Source organism: Amblyraja radiata, chromosome 33, assembly GCF_010909765.2.
Source record: "Amblyraja radiata isolate CabotCenter1 chromosome 33, sAmbRad1.1.pri, whole genome shotgun sequence".
Classification (NCBI taxonomy): Eukaryota; Metazoa; Chordata; class Chondrichthyes; order Rajiformes; family Rajidae; genus Amblyraja; species Amblyraja radiata.
In genome coordinates, this window is record NC_045988.1 from 21,307,610 (window position 1) to 21,329,240 (window position 21,631).

A 21,631-nucleotide genomic window follows, 5' to 3' on the forward strand; every position below is an offset into this window, starting at 1 on the left:
GACCCAAAAGGTCACCTCTCCATGTTCTCCAGTGATGCTGCCTGACCTGCTGAGTTACTCCAGCACTTTGTGTCATTTTATCTAAGCCAGCATCTGCAGTTCCTTGTTTCTACAGTGGCAATACCATGGATAGCCGGGAAGGATTGGCTTTTCAGCTGGGAAGAGTAAAGACCATACGGTGGGCTAGAAGATTATGAGGAGGTATAAAAATAAAAAGAAGGTAAGTTACAACACAAGTCAGATGAAGTGAGAATCCCCAAACGCCTACTGTTTTCCAGCTATGGCCATGTTTTGCCTTGTCTCTCAGAACTGGTTAACTAAGCTATTCATGTTCATACCATTCTTGTCTGAATATATAAAGGTTTGTCAATCAATTGATAATTTTACATTTATAACAAAACTGATTATATTTAATATTCACTAAGTAAGGCCAAAATGTTAATATGTATTTTTTTTAATGAGAGGCAAAGTTGGGAAGCAAATCGGCTATCAGCAGGATTTAAATTGTTGCAGCCAAACTAATTAGAATTAGAATGAGACAGATGACCAGAACAAGGAACATAAAGGCAGCTCAGTGGACTGCTCAGTGTTGGGTTGAGAGCTTTGCCAAGGAGTATGCTACTGACAAAACATAAAGGCAGCCAAGCTACAGAGATTTAAAATTACAATACAAAGTTCTGCTCAGTGGTCATGACAGGACCTCACAGATTTCACAGATGTTGAAAGCCCTGAATTTGGAGAAATGCAGAGTTTTCCTTGCTGTTTTGGCTGATATTTATTTTTCAGCTAGCTTCACTAACAACAATTTATTTGATCATGTTCAATGCTTTCTTGCTGTGTGCAGTTTGATTGCCAAATTACTTCATCAGAGCAACTTCAAAATCATCTATTAAAGGGCTAGCCTGAGTTTTTTGGCAGTCTTTTGGGAAACAGCAAGATTTGGCCTGTGTTACTTTTATGTGAAGTTGATGATGAAAATCTCAGTTGTACTCAGAGATTTTACCTCTTTTGGACATGTATTGGAATCAGCCTTTCGAAGTTGTTGATGCTAAGGTTTTAGGTGTAATGTGTAGAGAATTAGGGATTGATTTTACATTGGAGATGTGACATTTTCAATACACATTGCCTCGGTTAGGCCGCCGGCATAATCAAAGACCTGTCTCACCCCGGGTACTCCCTCTTCTCCCCTCTTCCCTTAAAAGCAAGAGGCTCAGTTTGGAAATGCATACCTGCAGATTCAGGGATAATTTCTACCCAGCTGTGATCAGGCAACTGAATGGTCCTTTCGCCAGCTAGAGTGCATTCCTGCCCTCCCGTCTACCTCATTGGAGACCTTTCAACTATTTTTAATCAAACTTAATTGGACTTTATCTTAAACTAAATGTTGTACATTACTTTCCTTTACACGTGACAATAACCCAAACCTGTAACAAGACTACATAGAGGATAGACAGTTTGCGCCTGTATTCCTCAAGAGTTTTGAAGAATGAGCGGTGACCTTAGAAGAATCCAAGGAGGCTTGACAGGTAGACATTGAGATGTTCTCAATAGAGGGAGATACTTATAAGATAATGGGCCAGTCATTTTAAATTAAGTTGCAAAAATAGTTTTCTCTCACAAGGTAGTAAATCTTTGGAATTTTCTGTCCTGTCCTTGTGGAGGCAGAATCATTAGAAATATTTAAAGTGGAGGCAGAGAACTATTTGAAAGGTCGAGAAATTGAGGGTTATGTGCAACTGGCACAGAGAGGGGTTGAGGCAACTGGCACAGAGAGGATCGGCCATGGTCATTTTTAATTGCAGAGCAGGTTTGAGGGACCAAGTGACCAATTTTCCTGTGTTATGTTAGCACGTTGGAGCAAATAGATTATAGAAGAAGCGGGCAATTTTATTTCTGAAAATAAAATGATTTTGCCACATTGGAGCCTAGAACATTCATTGTTCATCTTTAAAGCCTTTATCTATGGTGAACAAGAGATTTACTGAGGAATTTGATTGGTCTTTCTGCTAAACATAACTTTGCATCTGAATTATTAATCGTCAAACAACAGTCGAGCTGTTGAGAACTATCACAAGACTTTTGAGTGGCTTTGATGTTGAAGAGCTTCGTACCATTGATTACAATGCATGCCGTCACTGAGGGACTGAAAGTTTCAATTAAAGATAGAAGTAAATTCAACATTTTTATTTTCCATCCGAAGAAGTTAATAAAAGGTCGACTGCAACTTCCAGCATAGTGTCATGGACATATACAGCACAGAAACAGCCCTTAGGCCCAACTCGTCGAGGCCAAACAAAATGCCTCATCTAAGCTACTCTAAGCTACTGTCTGAATTTGGCCTATGACATTTCCTATCCATGCACTCCTTTCAAATGCTGTTTTAGTACCGACCTCTTCTACCTCCTCTGGCAGCTTGTTCCAATTACCTACCAACCTCTGTGAAAAAGTTGCCACTCAGGTTCATATTAAATCTTGTCCTTCTCACCTTAAACCTATGTCCTCTGGTGTTTGATTCCACTTCCATTGGGAAAAGACTCGGGTGCATTCACCCAGCATATAATCCAATCAGAAAATCGACTCGCATCTGGATTTTCATATTAAAAAACTAGACTAAGTGGGACCCATTGGGTCCCATGTTCACACGGGAGGGCTGGTCCCCCAACGCAATATTCCACCTCTTCACCAATTCCAATATTGGTGGCAAGTGGTGGGGGAGGGGGGGCTTTCTGGAGCGCTAGTATGAGTGTTGTGGGCTGGCTGAAGAGACTAGTATGGACATTGTGGGCCTAATGGATTCTTGGGCTGGCGGCTCAGTCACTCAAGCCTGTTGTGCTGTCAGCTCACTCACTCACGGCTGGTGGGCTGGCAGTTGACTCACAGCTATTCCTTGAAATTCCATTTCAAGCAGGGTGCAAGGCCACCAAATTCAAGTGCAGTTTCTTACCAATTCAAGCAGGGTGCAAGGCCACCAAATTCAAGTGCAGTTTCATACCATTTCAAACAGGGTGCAAGGCCACTAAAAACAGTGAGTCGTGATCTCTCCCTCCTACATCTTGCAGAGATTGAGCCATGCCCACACTTCTGGGTTTTATAGTCCCTCCCCCCTCCTACCAGAAGGGGCGTGGCCTTCATGGAGTGATTGTCAGGAGAGAGAATCTCAACATTTTTTAAACACTAATAACTCTTATTTTTCATCGATGGGAAAAATCCTCGGCACCTGACGAGCGGAGGGGTCTCTGAGTAAGATGGCCAAAAATCACAGCCATACGTGGTAGCGTTTTTCTAAAATCAATATAAAGCACAAACAGGAAGTGGTCAAGATTAGACTTTTAATTATATAGAAGGCAAGGCAACTTTAATTAGGCAAGGCAACTTTAATTAGGCAAGGCAACTTTAATTAGGTAAGGCAACTTTAATTAGGCAAGGCAACTTTAATTAGGCAGCGCAACTTTAATTAGGCAACACAGCTTTAGCATTTCCAATCCAAAGGCAACACAGCTTTAGCATTTCCAAACCAAAGGCAACACAGCTTTAGCATTTCCAAACCAAAGGCAACACAGCATTACCATTTCCAAACAAAAGGCAACACAGCTTTAGCATTTCCAAACCAAAGGCAACACAGCTTTAGCATTTCCAAACTATATTTTCAAACCACATTAAGGGCACTGACAGGTCAGTAAAACTATTCACAGTTTAGTAGACATGTGTTCAGTGTTATTCACAGCTCCTGCTGAGAGACGTGACCCTCTCGCTCCCCCATCTTGCAGAGACTGAATGAGGCAACACTTCCGGGTTTTATAGTCCCTTAGGAAGGGGCGTGGCCTTCAGGAGAGAGAATCTCAACATTTTTTAAACACTATTAACTCTTTTATTTTTCCTCAATGGGAAAAATTCTGCGCAGCGGAGGGGGACTCTGAGTAAGATGGCCAAAAATCACAGCCGTAAGTTGCAGCGTTTTTTCTAAAATCAATATACAGAACAACAGGAAGTGGTCAAGATCAGACTTTTAGTAATATAGATTAATGAGATTAAGTTAACCTTGGCTCCTATGGAAGCATCTTTATTTCTGAGCCAGATTTTGTGGATGAAAGTACTATCCTGGGTCTTGACCTGTACCTTTTAGACATCTCTTCAGTGCACGACAGCATTTCGCTGCCTTTTAGATACGAAGATTAACCAAGTTTTGTTCTGCTCTGTCAGATGAACAAAAAATATTTCAGAGCACTTGGTGAGGAAGAGCCCCAGAATGGTCTCACGCCCATTATTTATACTTTAGCATCACTGAAACGAAATTTGGTCATGTTCTTATTGCTGCATGTAGTACATTATTGTGTATGCATTGAGAGCTGGGTGTCTTATGATAGTGAAACTTCTTCAAAAAGTTTTAATTGGTGTGTTCAACTCCTGGAAGGCAACGCATAAATTCATATTCTCTTTTTTCATGATTTCAATTGTGCCAATTTATTTTATATCTGATATCCCCATTGTGCTTAAATAACCAATTGACATTGTGTTCTTCTCAGGGTAAGTTTAGTTTAGTAAGGCTTATTGTCATGCGTATCGGGGTACAATGAATAGCTTTTTTGTTGTGTGCTATCTAGTCCGTAGAATGACTATACATGATTACAATCAAGCCGTACAGATACAGGTTAAAGGGAATAACGTTTAGCGCAGGATAAAGTACTGTAAACGTCTTTGTGCTGACTAAGATATTGAAAGAGATAGTTTATCTTATTCGTATAAATACAGTTGCCATTGGGATATATTGTAACATGTAAACCTAATCATGCTTCTCTATTAACTAGGGAGGAGTCATAGATAACATATGGAACCCATTTAAAGCCATTAAAAGATATGCCCTAAATTGAATTTGTAGAGAAATTATTTCAAAACCTCTCATCAGGTTGGCAATCCCTAAATTAGAAAAGCACCATAGAAAATAACCACTTTTTTTCCCACGCTTTTTGATAACATTGGTACATTTGATGAAATGTACGTTTTGAAGCATAGTGGATTTGTTTTATTTCAGATGATTCCTTTCATGAGACTGCAGATAGTCAGCAGGAGCAGAAAACAAAGCAAACTGCTGGAGGAACTCAGCAGGTCGAGCAGCATCTGTGGAGGCATTGGTTATCAATGTCGATGCAAGGGCCCAACGCAAAACATCAACCATCCCTCTGCCTCCACAGCTGCTGCCTGACCCGTTTCCTCCAGCAGTTTGACTTTTGTCCAATTAAACATCAGCCTAATTTCTTATTGTTCCACAACCACTGAGCTATATTAGTGTACCCATTTTGTTTTTCATACGACAATTAAAAGCTTTTTTGTTGCATGCTATTCAGTCCGCAGACAGACTATTCATGATTACAATCAAGCCGCCCACAGTGTACAGTTACAGGTTAAAGTGAATAACGATGTGGTAGAGGCACGGTGGCGCAGCGGTAGAGTTCCTGCCTTATAACACTTGTAGTGCCGGAGACTCGGGTTAAATCCTGACTACGGGTGCTGTCTGTATGGAGTTTGTACATTCTCCTCGTGATCGCGAGAATTATCTCCGAAATCTTCAGTTTCTTCCCATACTCTAAAGACGTACAGGTTTGTAGGTTAATTGGCTTGGGTTTGTATACTTGGTATAAGTGTAAATTGGCCTTAGAGTGTGTAGGCTTGTGTTAATGTGTGGGGATCGCTCGTCGGTGTACACTCAGTGGACCAAAGGACCTGTTTCCACACCGTATCTCTAAACTAAACTAAACTAAACTAAAAAAACTACTACCCACCTGTTCAAATAGATGGGCCTTTTAGAGGGGGCACACCCCCCCCCCCCCCCCATTGGTACGGAACATTTGCATTTTTCAGCTTGAAATTGTGCAATATGGTGCATACTGTAGCGAGTCTTATAACTTACACTTGAATGCAATATATATGCTTTAAATTGGCTTGGAGCGTTTTTGAAAGGGGGGAGGCTGTGCGATCACTGATCACTGGCCTTGGGGGTACCTGGTGAGGGAGTGGAGCAACCGAGTGGGGAGAGGGTGTGGAAAAAGGGTAGGAACGTTTTGAAATTTGATGTATTAAAATCATGTTTTAATGCACTGTAGAAGTATGATTTCAATGTTTTTTGTATGAAGTATTTTTAAGAGGTAACTTTTTAAGTTGTATCTTTATCCACACAAAGGGTGATGGGTGTATGGAACAAGCTGCCAGAGGAGGTAGTTGAGGCAGGGACCATCCCAACATTTAAGAAAAAGTTAGACTGATACATGGATAGGACAGGTTTGGAGGTATGGACCAAAAGCAGGTGGGCGTAGCTGGGACATGTTGGCGGGCGTGGGCAAGTTGCGCCGAAGGGCCTGTTTTCACACTGTATCACTCTATGACTACATTATACCTCCACCATGCATGAATGCTTCAAAATCAAGTGATCGAGTTTTATTGTCATATACTCAAGCATAGAAACATAGAAAATAGGTGCAGGAATAGGCCATTCGGCCCTTTGAGCCAGCACAGCCATTCAATATGATCATGGCTATTCATCTAAAATCTGTACCTCTTTCCTGTTTTTTCCCCATATCCCTTGATGTCGTTAGCCCCAAGAACTAAATGTAACTCTCTCTTGAAAACATCCAGTGAATTGGCCTGCACTGCCTTCTGTGGCAGAGAATTCCACAGATTCACAACTCTCTACGTGAAGAAAGTTTGTCCTCATCTCATTCCTAACTGCCCCCCCCTTTATTCTTAAACTGTGACCCATGGTTCTGAACGCCCCCAACATCGGGAACATTTTTCCTGCAGTTACAGTAAATGAAAATCTAGCAGGAAAGCAGGATGCTTTCTCCAACCACCCCCATTTGAAGTCCACTACCTTCCACCGTTTCTACCCAGTGCTTGGTACTTAGTTCCAGCAGCCACTGGTTGTCCTCCAGGATGCACTGAGCCGCAGCCTGGTCCATGCCGGTCACCTGGGCAAATTCGACACAGACACTCTCTCTCTCTCCCCCCTCTCTTCCGCTCTCTCTCCTCTCAACCCCCCTCTCTCTCTCACCCCCTCTATCTCTCCCCTCCCCCTCTTTCCCCTCTCTCTCTCTCTCCTCTCCCTCTCTGTCTCGCCTCTCACCCCCTCTCTCTCCCCTTCCCTCTCTCCTCTCTCCCCCTCTCTCTCTCCCCCCTCTCTTCCCCCCTCTCTCCCCTCTCATCCCCCCTCTCTCCCTCCCACCTTACTCTTCCCCCTCTCTCTTGTCCCCTCTCTCTCTCTCCCCCCTCTCCCTCTCACTCCCCTCTCTTTCCCCTAACTCTCTCTCCACTCTTTCCCATAACTCTCTCTCCCCCTCTCTTTCTTCTCTCTCTCCCCCTCTTCTCTCTCCCCCCTCTCTCTCCTCTCTTTCCCCCTTGCTTCCCCCCAACCTCTTTCTCCCTCCCTCTCTATCTCCCCCTCTCTCTCCCTCTCCACACACTCCCCCCTCTCTCTTTCCCCTCTCTCTCTGTCTCTCCTCTCACCTCTCTCTTCCCCCTCTCTCCTCCTCTCTTCCCCATTTCTCCCTCCTACCTCAAGCTTCCCCTTGCCCTCTCTCCCCTCTCTTTCTCCTCTGTCTCTATCTCCTTTTCTTTGCCCCCCATCTCTCTTTCCCCCGTTTTTCTCTTTCCCCCTCTCCCCCTCTTCCCCTCTTCCCCCTCTTTTACCACCCCTCTCTCTTCCTCTTCTCTCCTACCCTCCTCCCTCTCCACCCCCTCTCTCTCTTCCCTCTTTCTTCCCTCTCACCCCTCTCTCACTCCCCCCCCCTCTCCCACCTCACTCTCCCCCCTCTCTCTCCCCTACCTCTCTCTCCCCTCTCCCCCCCCCCTCTTCTCTCTCTCCATTCACTCCCCCCATGTCTCTTCCCTCTCTCTCCTCTCACTCCCCCTCTCCCCCCCCCCCCCCCCCCCCCCCCCCCCCCACTGTCTCGCTGTCTCCTTCCCCTCTCTCTCTCTCCACCTCCCTTTGAGAGTCTGTCCCTTCGGAGAGTGAACTGCTAATAGGTTTCGACTGCACAATATAACTGTTAAGCTCTTGACCCACCTTGCAATTTTCAGACAATTAATGAGACAGAATTGTAAAAGACCCACAGTTAGCTTGTGGAACATTTCGACCCTGGGAGATGTTGTCCTGACCATTTCCATGCTCACTGAACTGCTTTCAACACTTTCCACTATACAAAAACACCACTTTTCACAGAGCTACTCTTTAATTGCAGCCAAGGATAGGAAATGAGCCCAAGGAAAGGAAACACGGAAATGATTCCTTTGTCCACAGTTACTTAGCAATTAGAAGCTCACAAACTCCTGGTTTTACTGGGATGGAATATATATATGTTTTACGTGATACATTCAAAGGAATCTGCTATATTAACCTAATCAGTCCAAACCAAATTATCTTAATAAATAAAAACACCCAGTGATAAGGTCATATGGTAATATGGAATGAACCTTCTGAACCTTCTGAATTTTGTAGTCGGCAGGACAGTACTCTGCATATCGCCAACTTGGACAATTTTACACTTTTTATCAAGCCAATTAAATAAGCCAATTAACCTACAAACCTGTATGGCTTTGGAGTGTGGGAGGAAACCAAAGTTCTCGGAGAAAACCCACGCAGATCACGGGGAGAACGTACAAACTCCATACAGATAGCACCCGTAGTCGGGATCGAACCCGGGTCTCTGGCGCTGCATTTTGCTGTAAGGCAGCAACTCTATTGCTGTGCCATTCGGCCCATCAGGTCTACTCTGCCATTCAATCATGGCTGATCGATCTCTCCCTCCTAACCCCATTCTCCTGCCTTCTCCACATAACCTCTGACACCTTGTGGACACCACATATGACATGAGTGTATATATTTGGATAAGAGTGCACTCACTCTTGGACCATATTGCACAGATCACACTTCTGACTTTTGCAAACTCCCCATTAAAACTCACTTCTTCAATATTTTCCTACCTTTAAAAACATTATCCAGCCCTCTCCTCGTCTCTCGTCCCTCAGTAGCCAATATAAACCATCAGGGATATTATGAATGTAAGTGTGCAGTGATTGGACCATGGGGGCAAAGGTGGAATCATGTTAAAAATGTTGATCACTGAGAAAAGAACAGGCTGAAAAAATTGATCTGTCAATACAGTGCTGCTTGTAGATTTTGGGCAGTTGACAGAAACAGGCAGTGTGGTGGAGGAAGGTTATATGGTTGATAGCTGCAACTTTAGAGATAGACTTTAGAGATACAGCGCGTAAACACATCCTTCAGCCCACCGAGTCCGCACCACCTAGCGATCACCCCTGTGGACGGAAGATCGCCTGAGCTAATGATGTCTGTGACTGTCCAATCTTGCTGAATTTTACATTCTTTGACTTTACAATGGGTGGTTTTCTGCTGAACCAGATCACTATTCAAATGAATTGTATACCAGATTAATGAAAGATGGTTTGGAAGAGGGATTGCAAACTTTAAAATCATAAGCGGAATTATCCAATCCAACTTCTAATTTTGCTTTCTTATCGTTTGCATTTTATTAAAAACGCAAAGTGTTGTAGGAACTAAACAGATCAGGCAACATCTGTGGAGGAAATGGACAATGTCAGGATCATTCCTCAGACTGAATTTTGCATTTTATGATTGTTTTCAGCAGCAGCAGAGGGAGTGAACATAACGACACAAGCCTACATTACCCATGGTGTGGTGGGAAGTTCGGTCTTGCTTTCTATACAGTACACAACCAGCAGCTCGGAGACTCCCGTCATCCAGTGGCAGCTGAAGAGGGACAAGTCCATCCCTTTGGTCCAGTCCTATGGTACTCGCATCCTGGGCAAGCTGCGACCTGAGTACAAGGATCGTATTGTCATCTTCCGCAATGGGTCTCTGCTGATCCACAACCTGCAGCCAACCGACGAGGGAATGTATGAAGTTGAGATTGCAATCACGGACGATGCCCCCACTGCAGCACAAACACTCAATTTAACTGTTGATAGTAAGTTGATGGCAGACTACCTGAACAGTTCTAATACTAGTATTATTCTTTGCCTCTAACTATCAGAACAATAGTACAAAGTATTATTCTTTGCCTCTAAATTACCAAACAATTATATCAAACGTATTATTCTTTGCCTCCCACCTTAGAACATTGTTTTGCATTTCCCCTCCAGTTTTATCCCTCTGTTCTCACAAAGGCACTGACTTTGTACTGATTACAGTTTTACGGGCACCTGAGACCACGACCCAATACCCATTCTTAATGTATGAGCTTAGAGGGCAATGAGCTTCCACAAATATAGACACAAATGTGCTGGAGTAACTCAGCGGGTCAGGCAGCATCTCTGGAGGAAGATGATGAGTAACGCTTTGGGTCAGGACCCTTCTTCAGACTCTACACTCCAGACTCCTGAGCTTCAACAAATGTACAGCTTCAGAGGAGAATAGTTTTTACTGCCAATTCTGTCCTGATTCAGATTTGTCAGGATTGATCACATGAGATAGGAAGGAAGAACAATTTTCATTTACACGTAGATGAAGATTGGGTCTGATGTGGCCCAGTTTGAATCCAGCAACACTCTAACTAATTGTAATGCATCCGAGCATTTCTTAGATTGAAGTCTATAAGACTCTGCAGAGCAAGACTTCGTATGGTCCTGGTCAGGCTGACCCAGTCCAGCACCAGACAGTGCAGTGTCGCCTAGTCACAATGAACCGGGTGCTCTAGTTATACTTCCTGAAGGGAAGAAGAATCAGTTGAATGGAATGGTTTCTGAGAGAATTGGAGACCAAATATGCGAGAAAGATTTTCATATAATGTGACAGCAAAAAGACCAAATTGTGTCCATACTTCATATTTACTAACAGTAGAACCTCAACAAAGAAACCAATTGTGCTCCTGAAATATTAGGACACAAAGTGCTGGAGTAACTCAGCGGGTCAGGCAGCATCTCTGGAGAACATGGATAGGTAATGATTTGGGTCGGGAACTTTTTTCAGAGCCGGTAGGTGAGGGGTGTGGAGAACTCAAGACAGTTGATGTTGTGCCGGCAGTTGGAAATAAAAAGGTCCAGAGAGGGTAGAAGGCCGTCAGGAGGCGTCCAAGAGGAGGGAGAATGTTGGAGATGGGAGAAGAGGTCAACACTGGGAGCCGAGGGACATTGGGACCTGAATTATTAAGTTTGCCAACTGGACCCACCTCTTACTCTCTCCTCTTTTTAACTCCCTGAAACTAATATGTGAAGCGAAGAAAAAGATGTCTAGTTAAATATAATCAAATTCATGTCTGACTCCAGATTAGTTTGGATAAAAGCTAAACCTTTTGTTTGAATGGCATTCACTCTATTGACAGAGCATAACCTAGTTGAATGGTGCAGACTATTTACTTGGCTAGCATCTCTGCTTCCACCCTCTGAGCTGTCCCAAATTCTGCTGCCAGTATCCACCAAGTCCCATTCACCCATCACTCTTGTGCAAGTGGCCTTTCATTGACACCATCCGTCATTCCCCCACACCCCCAAGTACCAATTTGTCTCAATTTCTGGCTCTGAGTCTATATTTGACTTCATACAAGTTATATAATTGCAAGTTGTTATTGTTGTATGGGACACTCGATGATTTACAGCCTTGTGCCCATTGTCTGTTTTCTGCCTTGGATTATCCAGTCCCCGTGTCGAAGCCCGTGGTGGTCTTATCATCCTCCACAGTATTGGAACTGAGTGAATACGTAACATTAAACTGTTCGCATGAAAATGGAACAAAACCAATATATACATGGCTGAAAGGAGGGAACCCCCTAGAAAGTGACGAGAGGTTCTCTTTGTCCAGTGATCAGAAAACACTGACCATCTCACAGGTCCGCGTAACTGATGATGACATTTACAGCTGTACAGTGGAGAACCCCATCAGCAACTCTCGAAGCACGCCGGTCAAACTGACCGTGTACAGTAAGTACAAAAGCAGTATTTAGAGGGACACTGAGGATCGATGGTGAATAATGTGGAAAGTGGGAAGAATCATAGAAAATATTTTGCGGATAACAGGGACACTTTGTAAGACTATTCCTCTTAAAACGGAGCATGCAGCATTTAGCATTGCCAACTTGTGGAAAAGGTGACATGGGCCTCCCCGGGTCTTTGGAAGCTTCGAGCTGTGCTCGCATTATAGCCACACAGTAGATCCAGAAGACAGGTGCTGAATGGTTGATTGGAGCAAGGGTCCCAGATTCTCTTAGCTGCCCCTATAAATAAAAAAGGGTCTAAATTACAAAAGAAGATGATTCAATTCCCTTCCAAAGATTTATTTTTGACTATTGTTCTTTGGCATCTAAAGGGCCTGTCCCACTTGGCCATCATTTGCACGTCACACAGGTGGCACGCGAAGATTTTGTGAATCCCAAAATCCTGGGGCACCTCGCGCGACCGCACGTCACTGCCTACGCCACCATGCTTCACCACACGCCATGTGCGCATCACGTGCACATCGCGTGCATCGTGACACGTAAATTATGTTGTGTAAATGATGCGCAAATGACGCCCAAGTGGGACAGACCCTTTACATTTCCTCTGCTGGATGTGCCCTACTTCACAAGTTGAGACCACTGGCTGAATTATGCTGGAGTAATTGGAAAGACCCTGCTCAGATCAACCCCACACTCCTTGGAAATTTAGGTAATTAGCATGACAAAGGGAAGAATTTTATTGTAACGCAATGAATTGTTAGAACTTGGAGTGGCAGCAAGGAATAATGCTGTATTCTGAAACTTGAAAGCATTTCAAAGGGAAATAGATATAAATCTGAAAATTTTAAATAGTCATACAGCGTGAAAACAGGCCCTTTTGCCCAACTTGCCCATGCCGAGTAATGCTCTCTATCTACACTAGTCCCACCTGCCCACATTTGGCCCATATCCATCTAAACCTTTTATATCCATGACCTCGTGATACAAAATAAGTGATACAAAATAAATAGTATTTTTGCGAAACAGATCAGGCAGAATGGGCCAAATGTCCTCTTCTTTGAGTAAATGTTTTTCTATTAGTGGTTAAAATGGTTTCAATTATAATTCAGAAACGTGATGTACAAATGATGACGTGTTTGTGTTTGTGTTTCTGACAGAGCGGAGCTCTTTGTACATTATCCTGAGTACAGGTGGAATTTTCATTCTGGTTACCTTGGTTACTGTGTGTGCTTGCTGGAAGCCATCAAAAAAGTAAGATCTATTTGCGATTCATACTTCTATGTTTTCTATGCCTGCTTCTATGTTTACAGAATGATTCATTACTGGAAGTGCAACTGGGTACTGATTAAGTTACTGAATTGGTAGCTTGAATTCAAATTTTACACTGATGGTAGAGGAATTTTAATTCATTTCAGAATCTTGAAGCAAAAAGCCATATTTATTGCATTACCTCAACTTGTTCACTGACACCCACCACTCTCTGTGTAAAAAAAACTTGCTCCACCCATTTCCTTTAAACTTTCTCCCTCTTACTTTAAAGTTATGCCTCTCTTAATTTTATACTTCTATCAGGTCTCCATTCAACCTCCAACCCTCCAGGGAAAACAATCCAAGTTTGTCTGGCACTTTGTTTATATCTAAAACGTTCTAATCCAGCCAGTATTCTGGTAAACCTCTTCTGCAGCGTCTCCAAAGCCACCACATCCTTCCCGTAATGGGTCGACCAGGACCACACACATTACTCCAAATGCAGCCAAACTGAAGCTTTATAAATCTGCAACATGACTTCCTGACTCGTATATTCAATGCCCTGAACAATGAAGGCAAGCATACCATATGCCTTCTTCACCACTCCATCAACATTACGTCTGTTGCTACTTTCAGGAATCTGTGGACTTGGACCCCAAATTCCCTCTGAATATCAATGCTATTAAGGGTCTTGCCATTAACTGTATACGTTCCCCTTACATTTGACCATCCAAAATTAAACACCTCACACTTGCTAGAATCAAGGAAACATACAACACAGAAACAGCTTTTCAACTACCTCATCCATGCCAACCACAATGCTTGCCTATGCAAATCTCATTTGCCTGCATTAACTCACCTGTTCTGTTGTATGGAGCCAGTCCCACATTACAGTGTGTGCTTCTCACCTCAAACAGTATTGATATAATAACTAGATAATCTGTTTGTTAATCTTCACTGTTTGAAGAGGTTTGTTTAAGGCATATTGGCTGATACTTCCAACATCACAACGATGTCTATTCTTAAACCACCTCATTAGTTATGAAATATTTTATAGGATAACCTGAAATTGTGAAATGGAAATATGAGAGGCATTTCTCCAACAATTTGGTTTTTATTCAACATGCTGGAGAAATTCAGCGGATCATATGTGGAAGGAAATAGACAGATGACATTTCAGGTCGGGTCTGCAGAAGGGTCCAGGGTCAAAATGTCAGCCATCCATTTCCTTCCACGGATGCTGCCTAGCCCGTTTAATTCCTCCATTGATTGGCTTTTTGTTAAGATTGTGAAAACCACACAAGCAACTACTCACCAAAAAGTCCATAAAATCAACATGAAAGACTGTCTAGTTCAAGCCTCACTATTTTTCTTGTTTTTTTTAGAAATAAAGGAAAAGGAGGAAAGGAGGGATCACAAAGTCTTGCAGAGCAGACTGAAGATCAAGCCAAACGTGAAGGTACAGTGTCTCATGCAACGTATTCCTCTGTTTTTTGACATGGCAAGGTTGGTGGGAAGGATGAGAAACATTGATGCAGTCTCCTACTGAGCAGATTATTTTTTCTTCTGAAAGGTGTAGAGGGATATGGGCCAAATGCGGGCAGGTGGGACTAGTGTAGATGGGGCATCTTGGTCGCATGGACTGGTTGGGCCTAAGGGACTGTTTCCGTGCTGTCCGACTGTATATGACTGCCAAGACTCCTTTGGAGGAGTGTGTAATACCAAGCAGAACAGGTGTCATGACCCTCATGTAACCCATGTTATCAGAGGCCCAAGCTGTTTGACAAGTAGATGCAGAGTAGGAGGGGGAGGAGTAGGCAACGTAGAGATCTCCCTTCAGTCCAGTCTGCCAGTGACAAACTCGTCCAGTCGAGGCCCTTCTTCAGACTGTCAGGGGAGAGAGAGACACAGAGATAAGGAAGGGTAAGGTGTGAAACACCTTAAGTGATGTATCATTTTCGCACCTTACCCTTCCTTATCTCTTCCCTGATTCTCAGTCTGAAGAAGGGTCTCGACCCGAAACATCACCCATTCCTTCTATCCAGAGATACTGCCTTTCCCGCTGAGTTACTCTAGCATTTGGTGTCAGTCTTCGGTGTAAACCAGCATCTGCAGTTCTTTCCTACCCAAGAACTGTTATACCTGGTGAAAACCCATCCGGTAACAGGGAGAATGCACAAACTCTGCATCCGAGGTCCGAGGTCTGGATCGAACCCGGGTCTCTGGTGCTGTGAGGCAGCAACTCTACCAGCTGGGTCACTGTGTCATCCCCAAAGCTATGCTTCCTGAAAAATGAGGGGTGTTTCCGATGAAATTTTGCCTACATCTACTACAGCAGTAGAGTACCTGCCCATTGTAAATTGCAGGCCAGGTTTGAGTTGCTGGTCACCTGTAGCCAGTAAACACCACATTATATTGGTGTGCATATCAGCAAGTATTTATGTGGCCTATCCACTCTCACCTTTTACCTAATGTGCAATTTTGAGGCCTATCGAATTTAGTCCTCAATTTCTTTCCAAATTCCCTCTCATCTTGATGTGCTTGATTCCAGTTTTAAAAGGCACAGCTGTCATCTAGTGTTAGGAGTAGAGTATTACAAAACAAAGTAAAGTTAGAACATTGAAAACAATTTCATTCTTCTGTGAAAGTATATGAATCGAAAGGGAAATAAAGAAGATCTTTAACAGATAGTGACCCATTAGTGGATTTTTCTGGTACATAACATTATATACTTTCGGGACTGTTGAGAAAGATAATGGCCAGTACAATAGTAACCTCCTAAAGGGCTCACCTGTATAACCGTGGGAAAATTAGTTTAATCTTTATTGGCTGAACATTTTTAAAAAAAAAATGTAATTAGTGATGGAAATACCAAAAATGTAAATGAAGAGAAAATTACCAGAAACAGCAATGTTGACTGGAAAAATGAGGAACGTGTTTGATCACAGTATGGTGGCTGGGCAACTGCATGAATGAGGTCCACATGAACCTTAAGAAAAGAAATGAGACCTCTTTCAGGAGATACCAAGAGTTATGGAATTCATGGAGAGCGAATATTGGATCTCGAACTAGTTAGCAGCACCTTGCTAATGACTGTTAGTTAGCAGCACCCGGTTAATGATTTTATCCTATTCTTTTCTCAGTAGCGCTGCTACCAAAAGGAGCAGAACACAAACGTGAGCGAAGGAACCGCAAGGGATTATATGTCATCAAAGAAAAGGTAAAAGAGGCAGCACCTTGTCTCTAGTGCTACAAGTATTTCAACTGCTCAGTGACACATCAGGGACTGCAGAACTGTAATAAACTCGCTGCATTTAGAAACACCTGCATATAACACAGCTTTAGAAAAAAAGAATATGCATTAAAAATATAATTGATGTTTTCACTGAATTATCAAAAACTTATACACAGCGAGTTTAAAATAAAAGAGCCACCCAGCATTATTCCATCTTTCACACCAGGTTCATAACGCTGAAGGTCACAACTCATAATATACACATGCATATCCATGGTTAAAGATGAGAAAAGATTTCTGCCTTTATATTTTGCTCATCTTCCCTCTAATCCTTTAAACCCTCTAGGTTGTGGTCCATAGGTCCTTCCTGTTTTCTCTGTCTTTGCACTTCATAATCATATCCACCAACATTAACTTTCCCCTTTGTCTCCTCTCGGCTAACTATGTTTCTTTTTAATCTTCTCTGCATCTTCTCCAGTGCAATCACCTCTTTCCTGCAATGTGATGACCAGAACTCAACACCCAACCATGATCTAACTCATATTGTATACAATGTTACTATAATTCCCTTGACCTTTTAGATTGTGGTTTTGGTTATTATTTATTTACCTGTGTGTATTGCGTTTATGAGGCTGTTAAATTGCAGCAAGTTGGATTTGTTGTTCTATTGTCTGTACATATGCCAATTAAACACTCATGACTGTTGACTCTTGACCCCCCCCAGTGCATTTCATCACATGTTTCACCATCTGTCCGGTCAGAAATTTCTACAAACGCACTACAGAAAGCATTACCCCGGGTTGTGTCGCCACTTGGTTTGGCAACAGCTCTGCCCAAGACCGAAAGAAATTGCAAGTAGTTGTGGATGTAGCCCAGTCCATCACACATACCAGACTCCCCACCACTGACACTATCTACACTTCACGCTGCCTCGGGAAAGCGGCCAACATAATCAAGGTTCTTTCTCATTCCTCCATCTCCCCACTCCCATCAGGCAGAACATACAGAGCTTGAATCTCCAGATTCTGGAACAGCTTCTTCCTCTCTGTTATCAAACATCTGAACGATTCTTCCATTAGCAGGGGTATAATCCTGATTTTCCATTCTACCTTATTGTGTGCATTGGCCTTTTTCTCAGGAGCTGTTACACTACAATGCTGAGAAACTATATTCTTCACTTTGATATCTTTCACTTTGCTCTAACTTTTGTACTTGAGTTTGACTTGATTATATTCATGTAGAGAATTATCTGATTTCATTGGATAGCATTCAATGAAAAGCTTTGCATTATACCTTGATACATGTGCCTATACTAAACTAAATACCTTTCGTCTTTGAGGCAGGACACATTCAATATGCCGTGAAAGGGTCAGCCTAGCTAATTTACAGAAGCTTTGGAGGAATGATTAAATTAATGATTATAGGTATAGGTAGTGATAATTATTGTCAAGTCTATCAAGATATAATGAAAAACTCCAGTGCATTCAAACCAGTCAAACTTGACTATAACTGTGCACAATTAACCCCTAAGCAAGGACCACAGGTAACGCTTGGAGAAAAACTCTAGAGTGCAGAATCTAGTGTAACAGCATTAGAGCATTACTGTTACAGATAAAGTGCTGCTAAAAAAAATACAATGGCCACAGTGAGTTAGGTTGGGAGATCGGAATTGCACCCTGTTCAGTTGTCTGGAAAATTCTCGTATATGAGAGTTTGATATCAGCCGCAAATAAGTTGCTCTTGAATCTGGTGGCACTTGCTTTCAAGCTGTTGTATCATCTGCTCAATGGGAGAGTGGAGAAGAGAGAATGACTATGTAGTGAATTATCCTTGATTGTGTTGGTTGCTACCTCGATACATCGTGAAGTGTAGATGGAGTTGATGTGGGGAAACTAGTTTGTGTGATGAACTGGTCTGCAATTTCTTGCAGTCTTGGGCAGAGCTGTTGCCAAACCCAACTATAATGCACCCTGATGACATTATCTAATTCGGCCGTTGTCTTTTCCAGGATTCTCCAGAAGCTGAGGAAGACTCCCACATCGATGCCAAGAATGCATCGGATCAAGCGGAATTCATCGTTCCCTCCACATCTCCAACAAGATCCCCAAGAGCAGGTGGGCAGTCACCCAGGCGATATGGCAGATCTCCTGTCCGATCTCCTGGCTCTACCAGACTGCAGAAGTCACCAAGCAGATCCCCCAGCTCGCCAGGACACAGTGGAAGTGGCAACTGTGTTGTTCGGCCAACAGAAGTCCATATGATCATAGAGCAAGATGAGGCTAATATGGAAGAAAAGTAATGCTTAAAAGATTTTGTATCTTCCGTCACAGACATAAAATATATTGTAGGTGCAGAAATATCAATATCAAAGCCTGGAACACATCCAAGATTCTGCCCCCACACCCCTAACAATTGCTTTATCTGACTGTATATGTAATGCTGGTAACTTTGTCTTAACTAATGTACAATATTTAAGCCTTTGCTCCCACCAGTGTGACCTCCTGGTATCAAATGTATTAAAAATACCCACCAATGAACCTCATCTCAAACAGTTTAAGAAGGAATTGCAGATGCTGGAAAATCGAAGGTAGACAAAAATGCTGGAGAAACTCAGCGGGTGAGGCAGCATCTGTGGAGCGAAGGAAATAGGCGACGTTTCGGGTCGAGACCCATCTATGTCTCGACCCGACATCTCGTCACGAAACGTTGCCTATTTCCTTTGCTCCACAGATGCTGCCTCACCCGCTGAGTTTCTCCAGCATTTTTGTCAACCTTCATCTCAAACAGTGGCTGTTTTGTTTTGGGTAGGCAGTGGAATTGCTCAGTTTGGGACATTGTGTGCTTTAGATGCAATTTACATTTAAAGGCATAATTATGCAATATTACATTTAAAAAATCTAAATTGAATTATTTCTCATGTGAATTCCTTAACAACCCACTGGGTAATAAGGCAGCAGGAACTAAAGGTGTATAAGCACACAGGTAGGAAATGATTGCTGTTTCTCTGCAGACAGCTTTCATAAACCCTGTTCTAAAGTGGCATCACCTCTTATATTAGGTACATATTCCACCAGATGTGACCCTGATCCACCTATATGAAAATGATGCCAGTACTGATGTTCTGTTCTGATCTGACAGATGTTAGCTGACGACACAATAATTAGCCACTGTGTCCTTAGGTTGTATGTGGGAATGGGGAGCGAGTTTTACCCCACTAAAAGATGCATATGGACATGTATTGATTTGCTTTGACACCATCTGATTTGATGCCATCTTCAGCACATATATACATGCTTGCAGAATGGTCAATGTGCAAGTATTTATCTATTTTCCAGTCGGCAAAGTAATTGATTATAGCCTAACTTGGATAGCGACACTCTTTCAAGGACCTGAGCCATCACTCCAGTCATTAGTGGCAATTGCATATCTTGATACGATACAATGATACAATTTATTTGTTGTTATTTGAACCTCATTGAGGTTCAAACGAAATTTGGTTTCTGCAGTCATACAAACAAGTAGAAGAACCAAGACACAACACAATTTACACAAACATCCATCACAGCGAATCTCCTCCTCACTGTGATGGAAGGGAAAGTCTTATCTCTCCCCTGCACTCCCCATTCTCCTCCCGATGTCAAAGTCAAAGCCCCCGGCGGGCGATGGTAAATAAGTCCCGCAGCCATTAAAGCCGCGCCGGGCGATGTAAGGCCCTGCACCGGGTCTTGGTGTTGGAGCCCCCGGCGGGCGCCAGCATGTCCCGCGGCCATTTAAAGCCGCGCCGGGAGATGTAAGGCCCTGCACCGGGTCATCCTCAACCCTGCAACTCGGGCGGGAGAACTCGCCATTGCGGAAGCTTCGAAAAGCGGTCTCCCACCAGGGACCTGCGGGCTCCCGGTGTCACCGTCCACCGGGCCAGCGGCTGGAGCCTCCGAATCTCCGAGGTCGGGTCGCAGCAGCGCACCACCACCGCTCCTCCCGTTCCGAACTCGGCCAGCTCCGCGATGGTAGGTCCGTAGGCTGGAGCCCGGTTCCGGTTGGAGGCCGCTCCACGCTGCTAGGCCCCAACGACAACGGAGACCCGACAGAGAAAAGGTCGGGTCCTCCATACAGGGAAAATATTTTAAAAGATCCCCCCCCCCCTCACACATACACAGTTTAAAAAAACACTATAAACTACACTCAAACTGCGGAGGCTGCTACGACGTTCTGTTCTCCGGAAGCTAATATAATTCATTCCCACCCCTGAGGTGACCTCTGAGGTCAGACAATTCAGCTGGGGATGGTTCTTTAAGGCAAGTTGTTACGAGAGATTTCAAAGAGAAAGGTTAATCTAAAGAAAATCAATAAATGATCTGTGTACTAGAAAGCAAGCGATGGCTCGGGCAATGATGTGATGGTTGTGTTTGGTTACTCCAGAGTTGGACTCAACCCAGTCAAAAACAAGACATCAAATTGATCATTTTCACACTTCAGGCTTTAGTGACATATCCCATTGATTATTCTATACTATATGAAAACCAAGAGTATGCGTTAAATATGATTTCTGGTGAACTGTTATTGGTTACACCTATTAAATATCCCTGATCAAATAAAGTGCATGCATCTTCACATCATGTTCATGTGGGAATTCAGCTTGCCTGAGATGCTTCGTGCAGCTACAATAGTCTTCAACCATGGTCTAGACTCCCACACGGAAAACGTCCATTTTGGTGAGGTGCTGGAGCGCTGCTAGTAAATGACCTGTATTTCAGCACCTCAGGGAGAGGGATGAGACAATCAGGAAATGGAATTCATTGGATACAACTTTAGCCAAATAGTTTTTAATTTCAGCACTAGCTGTTGTCATAAATTATCTGGGATCTACTAATTTCTAAAAACATAGTTTCCACAGATAATATGGTCAGTGAGATGGAAGACTATAATGCAGTCTCACAACTCCAGGTAAACTCTGTGCTGAACTCAAACTAAACATTGCTGATATTCTTCCTAAATATCCTTCTTTATTGAACAGCAGTCACGGTGAACAAGAAGATGCCTCTTCTCTTACCAGTTTCCAATGATGAATTCTCCAAAATCAGCTTATAACTGTAACTTTAACAATGATTGACACCATCATGCATTCCCCTCCTACTGTCACAGTCTCACTGGTGTTTCCGTTCTACAGAAAACATATTTCACTGGTGTTCAG

At 43.1% G+C, this 21,631-nt stretch overlaps 1 protein-coding gene across 3 annotated transcripts in view; it reads left to right on the forward strand.

The window, feature by feature from the left end:
* The window catches only part of hepacam (hepatic and glial cell adhesion molecule), a 36,102-nt gene extending 16,120 nt beyond the window's left edge, over window positions 1-19,982 (forward strand). The window contains exons 2-7 of one of the 3 annotated variants that reach the window (XM_033049747.1): window positions 9,654-9,995; window positions 11,662-11,943; window positions 13,115-13,208; window positions 14,591-14,664; window positions 16,349-16,425; window positions 18,449-19,982. In XM_033049747.1, the coding sequence (XP_032905638.1) occupies window positions 9,654-9,995; window positions 11,662-11,943; window positions 13,115-13,208; window positions 14,591-14,664; window positions 16,349-16,425; window positions 18,449-18,739 (1,160 nt within the window). In that variant the 3' untranslated portion in view covers window positions 18,740-19,982. The remainder of the gene's footprint in view (window positions 1-9,653; window positions 9,996-11,661; window positions 11,944-13,114; window positions 13,209-14,590; window positions 14,665-16,348; window positions 16,426-18,448) is intronic. The other 2 variants (XM_033049748.1, XM_033049750.1) reach the window with 2 other exon arrangements.
* Window positions 19,983-21,631: the final 1,649 nt, after the last annotated feature.